This window comes from Hipposideros armiger, unplaced genomic scaffold (assembly GCF_001890085.2).
Source record: "Hipposideros armiger isolate ML-2016 unplaced genomic scaffold, ASM189008v1 scaffold_342, whole genome shotgun sequence".
NCBI lineage: Eukaryota > Metazoa > Chordata > Mammalia > Chiroptera > Hipposideridae > Hipposideros > Hipposideros armiger.
The window spans coordinates 793,757-801,386 of NW_017731692.1; the positions used below are offsets into that span (position 1 = coordinate 793,757).

Consider the following 7,630-nt stretch of genomic DNA (forward strand, 5'->3'; position numbering starts at 1 on the left):
CTTTTCCAAAACCAAATTGGAATCACTACACGTTAACACAGAGGAGGATCTTCGAGGGCCTCCAGTCTAACCTCACTATACAGATGAAGAAAACAGACTCTGCCCTGGAGGGGTCCCATACTTCTTAGATTCATTTATAGCAACTGAGCAATCATTTGTCTCTTGGGCCGCTTTTACCTAGATTGCAGAACATTATTTTGGCTTAAGAGCAAGCCTTCTAAGCTCCCTCAGTCTAGCTACAAACAACCCCCGGTGGGTGGTTAGAGCAGTGGTTTCTAACTTTTTTAAAAGAACAGTAGCTGAATCCTTTCTTTAAAGGAAGTTGAATCCTCTGAAGAAACCTCATATAAAAAGAGACTAAGAAAAGGAGCTCTAGCGACAAAGGTTTGGTGGTGGTGGTAGGGGACAGATTTTCGGGAAAGCAGGAAAGGGAAACACCGAGTTTGACGGTGATGACCTGGCCCCCTCGTTCCAGCATTGGGAGGCCCGTGGGATCTGAGAGGGATGGTTGGCGTGAATGGGAAGACCACTGGTGTTTCTGCTCTGCAGGTTCCCTGATGACGTTTCCAAATGCCTTGGAGTAATGATTTTCGGTTCTTTCTTGAATCTGACAATTAGGAACTAGGGCATCATTACATCTAGGGCTTTAATAAACTCTCAGCTATCATTTGAAAACACTCATCAGTCACATTTGTAGTTATTTATATGGAGAAGCAGCTTATTTGTGAATCAAGTTGCTTTGGAATAGATCATTTTATTAGCACAGACATAGCCCAAGAATTACTGTCACATGAGGAAAGGCAGTAATCAGCATGTTTATCTTGAGCAAACGCCTAGAATATTCTGATGGTTTTAAAAATACTTGACATTTTTAATAATAATTTTTATCATACTTATAGTTTTGAATTTTATTCGGCACCTGGTGAAGCCCTCTGCTAGCCAGACACTGGGGGCAGATAGAGGGACAACAGGACCAGGTACTCGCCCTCCATTTCAGTCCTGCTGAGTACAGAATGAAGAATGTGACGTGTTTTTTTCTCATTGGAACTGCATTTCACCTCCTGAGCTTTCTTCTTTACATGGTGCAATTTTTAAGTTTAGTTTGCTGACTTGTAAAGCATGTTCATGACTGAAAATTCCGTAACTGAAGGTTTTATGCTTTCTTTCCAATTATTATTAGATTGCAAGACTGGAAGGAGATAAAGAAGAGCTGCATAACCAGTTGCTGGGCGTTGACCCCACCAAAGACAGCAAACGAGTGGAGCAGCTTGGTCAAGAAAACGTCCAGTTGAGTCAGAAAATAAAAGGTTTACAGGCTGAAGTAGCAGAATTAAGGGCTGAGAAAGAGAATTCTGGCGCTCAGGTAGAGAATGTCCAAAGAATTCAGGTGCGACAGTTGGCTGAGATGCAGGCTACAGTCAGATCCCTGGAGGTAAGGTTTTAATTGCTTCCCGGTAGAGGATCGCATACTTTTTTTTTTTTTAAAGAGCAGTTGATAGACCTTTGAATTTTAGAGCATAAATGTATGTTTACCAATCTAATGCTGATGCATTTGTAGAATCCCAAGAGTATATTTCTTTTTGTAAAGAGGAAAGCTATTGATTCATAAGCAGTAGCTATGCAACACATATAGAAAGGGATTATTCCTTCTTTGAGAGCCAATTCGCCTATCTAAAATGATTTAACTCTTGTAATGCCACAGAGTAGAATATGCAGAATCCAAAACAATGTATTTGAATTTCTGAAAATTAAAGTCATTCAAATCAGAAAGAACAGTTTCTTCCTAGATAGTTATTTCCTTATACTGGAATTCAAGATGTTAAAATCGTAAGTCCTGTTTAAACAGAAATACCAGGCTTACATATCTTATGACAGCTTTTGCCAGAGTAATAAAATTCATCTTGGCTACTAATGCATGCAAGGCTTCACCGAATTATTTCCCGGGGTTCATTAGAGAAAGATAAGCACTGGCAGAGCTAGACTGGTGTTCCCGAGGTACTCTCCACTGAAAATCCTTGGTTTCCATTGTTGGAGAAGAAAAACTTCTTCTTCATCCTCTTAGGTTCAGTGGTTAGGGGTTGTGAATTAAATTGACAAGAGACATTAGTAAGAGAAAACACAGGTTTTTATTCATGTATGTACATGGGAGTTCACAGAAAAATGTGCCACAAATAGGCTGTTAGAATTTGGGAAAGGAGAGAGGATGAACGGGCACTTATGGGAAAACAAACGACTTTTAGGAAAGATAACAGACCTTTAGGAAAATAGGTGGGAGATAACACAGTTTTGTGACAATGTCTATTTAGGTGATTTCTTATCCTGATGCTGACTTCTCTCCTGTGATAGGAGTCAGTTATGAAACCCCGGGGAGGGAATTTAGAGCAGTTAAATTCTTTCTTGAGTGTTTGTTTTTAGGCAGATAAGATGAGTTGTGGAAAAAAACCTTTTTTTATGTCTGTTGATTCTCAGACATGTTCAGCTCAAAATAATTTCTGCCACAATGGCAAGATATTCAGATCCTTTCCCATCTTTGCAGATTTGCTTACTCCTCCTAGTTCTTGGTATCTGACAGGTAGCAAATATACTAGTTTGATTGCTTTGATTTATTTTGAGCCGTCCAAAGAGTTTTGTTTTTTCATTCAGATAGTTGTGAAATGATTTGAGTTGGAGGGAAATTAGTGGGCACCTACTTTGTAATTAAAATCCAATATCCAATTCCAAAATAGTGTTTTTTTCCCCCCAGCCAACAAACTGGTACAAGGAATATATTGATATGTTTTGAAGAGAAGTCATCTTTTTATTTTTTTGGATGAAACTTTTGATAGTATTTACTGGTCCTGAACTAAGATTGTCAGTATCATCGGACCTTAGATGTGAGGCAGTTCAGGATGAGACTGTTTATGTTGCCGTCCTGCCATTCTTAATGTGTTCACACAGTGACAGACTAAGTGGGCGACTGCAGTTGAATATAGTATATGGTCCCAGTGTGAAAATTTTCATTGAGGTCATTTAGAGTGATTATTTTCAGGACAAGTTAAATGATGACAAAAGATGGGAAGTTGATTGTGACAGTTTCTTAAGAGCCTATATTTAATTTTTTATCATTTGCCTGCTGAAATGAAAATAAGCACACGACAGCAAGTATTTCTTTCTTCTTTGACTTTTTTGACTACTATTGTGCCCAGAAAGTATCATTTTATATTTGAGGAAAATAGTTTTTTTCTGAATTATTTGAATACATTCCTTACATTTAAGATATATAGGAAATGAGATGTTACAAAATTGAAGCTTACCCTTTAAATGCCAAACGTTTTTAACTATTTTCAGTAGAAATATTTTTAAAAAGCATTTAGTTTTTCCTCCCTAACTGGAGTACTATGAGTATTACCAACCAGAAATGGTTTTTGATAACTTACAGACTTTATTAAGAATCTTTCTGGGCCGGCTGAGTGGCACGTTGGTTAGGAGTTGGCTTGGGACGCCAGCGCTGAGCTGCAGGGCCCCGGTTTGGATCCCACATGAAGGCCAGTGACACTGCCCTGTACAGCTAAGATGGTGAACAGCAGCTCAACATGGAGCTGGGCTGCCGTGAGTCGCCTGCAACAGCGTAGGCTGCAGTAGTGCTGGCTGGCAGCGGGCGTGAGCTGGCTGTGAGCCACCGCAAGCGGCCGTCCGATGGCTGGCGAGCGACTGCCTCACCTGGGAAGAGCGCAATGATAATACCAACATGGGCCAGTGAAGCGACGTTCTCCACAACTAGACTGAAGAACAAAAGGACAGCAACTTGTCTGTTCCCGTTCCCCAATTCCTCAGTGCTGTTTCCCTCCCCCAATTCCCCAATAAAATCTTTAAAAAAAAAAAAAGAATCTTTATTATGTGATATGGATAAGAGCTATTGAGCTCTTTACCCATACTTCCAGAGGTCCCAAATTAATTATTTTGAATTTTTATATCTCTTTTTTAAAATCTCCATTGATTTTAGATGTTCAGTTCTTACTACTATAAATGAATCCTCTTTTGTACTTCTGATATGCTTTTTCATACCTGCTTTGGATTTGAAACCCTCCAGAATGTTTGTTTGAATTATGTCAGTAATAAGAGTGAATAGATATCAAGTGAGTGTGTTCATAAGAGAAGTGTATGAGTTTTATTTCATTGGTGGCGCTTGATATGTTGTTTATTCCAGATAGCTTTGTTGCGTACTTCCTGGGGCAAACATCTTTCATTTGAAATCTACCAAATACTTTGAGAAAACTCTTTTTACTTTGGTATGCATTAATATTGTTCAGATTTTGAATAATTTTGTGTAGTCTTATTATACATGTATTTTAAATAATGCTTATTTTATTTTTATGTAATTGTGAAAAATTACAAACAAGTTTTAAAATATTTGTTTTAATAACAGGCTGAAAAACAATCAGCTAAACTGCAGGCTGAACGCTTGGAAAAAGAGCTACAATCAAGCCATGAACAAAATACTGTTTTAATCAATAAATTGCATAAAGCTGAACGGGAAATAAATACATTGACTGGTAAAGTAAGTCGTCTTATATTTCTACTTCATTTTTTAGAGTGCTTGATACTGTATAAATGACAAAGAAAGTTTGCATTTCAATAGTTCAGTTCTCTATATTGCAATCTTTTCTTTTGCTGTCATTCTACTGTCCAGATACGTGCAGAATCTGACCAGTTCTTATCACTTCCACTGTGATCAGTCTAGTTCAAGTCGTCATCTCTCTAGGCTCAATTTTTACAGTCGTCTTCTTACTGGTCTCTTTACTGTCTACCCATTTAGAGGTCTGTGTGATCTAGCCCCTGCAATCTTTCCACAGCCATCGCAGTCCATTTCCCCCCACTGTTCATTTTGCTCCAGCCGTGCTGGCCTCTCACTCTTCTTTGAGCAAACTTAATTCTACCTCGGGGCCTTTGAACTTGCCCACGTGGCATGGCCTTCCCTCACATATCTACTTAGCTTGCTTCCTCATCTCTTTCAGTTGTTGCCTTATCAGAGAAGAAGCCTTGCTTGTCTTCTCTTTGTAAAATACCATCTTCCCTCTTCCTCTGCTCTACTCTCTATCTTCCTTATTTGCTTTATTTTTTTCCATAGCTCTTAACACCATCTAATATATTTATATTGTTTACTTTTTGTCTCTCCTTCGCTTTCCCTCCCCTTTTCCCTCCACCAAATATAAGCTCCAAGAGCGCGGGGACATTGCTTTTGTTACTGCTGTATCTCCAGCTCCTGGAGCAGTGCTGGCACACAGTAGGCACTCAACAAATGTTAAATGAGTCAGTTAATATTAACAGCATCATCTGCTTTATGTTATTTTTAAAATAATATAACAGCTTGCATATCTTTGATACACAGAGTTTTTTCAGGAACTTAAGAGGTTTTTTTCCGCCCTTAAATGCAGTGTATATTAGGAGTCTAGCAACCAGAACTAGGTTTGCAATGACAAAAGTGTTTTGTAGAATACTGTAGTGAATAAGAGTATCAGCTCTAGAGTCAGACCGGATTCAAATGTTGTTTCTTCCCCTTACTAGCTGTGTGACCTTGGCAATTTACATTTTCTCTGAAAACTTTAATGTTTTCCTTTATAAAATGAGACTAATACGTAACTTATAGAATGTGACAAAGATTAAATGAGATATTATGCATAAAGCACTTAGCATAAGGTTTAATATATATCACCCAAATATTAGCTGTTGTTATGTTAGCTAGTAGTAGTAGTAATAGCAGTAGTAATACTTGGGGCACTTTTATGAACTTGGCAATAAGACTGGTTACAAAGTCAATGAAGTATGTATTTTCTATCAGAGCAGAGTAATGTAAAATTACATTAAAAACCAAAATGGCTCCCAGACCAGAAGTAATTTACTATATGAACTTATTTAAAGTAATACTGTATTCCTCATAAAGCCCTTGGCCAAGGAATTACTTGACGCAGTGTTTATGACAAAGGGAGAGTTTTAGTTAGAAGAATGTAAGTATTCTGGTCCCATTGAAAAGGTCCTTCTTACTGTGGAAAGGAATACACCAATCTGTTTCAGTCTGTGCCATGATACAGTTGATCTCATTCCATTTGTCTGATTGAATGATCACTAATGAACTTTCTGTTATTTGACTTCCATGTAATTTGTCTACAGGGAGAGAATTGGTCCTTCAGACTTACAGCATTCTAGTTTACGTTAGATTTTTTCTCATAATTGATAAACTGACATTCTGATTTTATAGATCACTCTTTGTAAAGTTTATTAATGTGACTCTAACCTTGAGAGTCTTCTTTAAGTGTGATGACAGAATTGGATTTCTGTGCCTGAAAGGCCAGCACCATAATATTAGATGTATTAGATGCCACCCTTGGAAGATAATCTACCCAATTTTCCGTAGCAAACACATACTTCTTTACATTTGCAGATTATATGTCTAGTGAACATTTCAGATTTTTGTTTCAATATCTGTAAATTTACAGTTTACAAAGTAGACAATAAGGTATTGTTAAAATGTTTTAAGTCAAGCATAGTCTTATAATTGAGCTTATATGTTGAAATTCAGGTATATTTAGAAATTAAAAACTGTCGCTTTGGAGGAAGTAATGACGTGAAATGGAAAAGTTCATGGGCTTTGACTCAGATGAATCTACCTTTGAACCCTGACTCATTCACCTCACACCACCTGTGTTACTTCTGACTTGTTTAACTTTTAAATGAGAATAATACGTATCTCTTACAGTATGTTTGTCAAATTAAAGATGGTATTGAACATAACAAATAGTGGCTGGTGATGAAAATAATAATAGCAATGATTATAGATTTCTGATATTCTTAAATGAGAAAATGATGTAACATATACATAACTTTGAACCGGTTGACTAACTTCTTTCTTCACTGTATCAATAACTGTGTGTATGACTTTAGGCAAGTTACTTAATAAAATTGGGATCCAATTTCCTCATAAATGAAATGAGGCATTGTTCTAGCTAATCCCTAAGAATCCTTCCTGCCTGCTAAGGTTGTGTAAGTCCTACCAGAAAATAAATAATTTGATTGCTTCCTGATTAACTGTAAGTAATTATTTTACACATTCAATAGATACATACTGAGTGCCTACAATGATAAAATATACAAAGAAATAGATGCAAAACACAAAGAAGTAAATTCAGGATACACGGAGTTCTCTCATACTTTTCTTCCAATTCTGGTATAAATTATTTTCAGTTTTGTAAAAACAGAAAAAAATAGTGAATACTCAATATTTTCAAAAGGACCTCAGGAGGCAAACTGAACTGCTCAAATAACCTGAACCATAGAGGGAGCTACAGGACGTTGGATAAGCTGGCTTTTGCTGTGACTTCTAACTCTCTTGGGTACCACCAAGTACTTTTCATGCAGCATATTTGATCCGAGCTCCCTGGCTTTCTTGTGTCCTGACCCTGATTTTTCTTCTTTTTCTGCACATGCCTTTCTCTAGTGCTCTTTTTAGAATTAGTGCATAGATGATTTCTCCTACTCTGCTGAAGGAAGAAGAGCATTTTCGCATAGTATTATTTCCCTGCTTGTTTTTTTGTTTGTTTGTTTGTTTTTTTTAAAGATTTTTATTGGTGAATTGGGGGGATGGGAACAGTGCTGG

The 7,630-nt window shown here is 37.2% G+C and overlaps 1 protein-coding gene across 1 annotated transcript in view; it reads left to right on the plus strand.

Annotated features, from left to right (window-relative positions):
* CEP83 (centrosomal protein 83) overlaps positions 1-7,630 on the plus strand; it is a 119,456-nt gene that overhangs the window by 70,080 nt on the left and 41,746 nt on the right. Inside the window, exons 5-6 of the mRNA XM_019661262.1 lie at positions 1,181-1,432; positions 4,406-4,537. Of these exons, the coding sequence (XP_019516807.1) occupies positions 1,181-1,432; positions 4,406-4,537 (384 nt within the window). The remainder of the gene's footprint in view (positions 1-1,180; positions 1,433-4,405; positions 4,538-7,630) is intronic.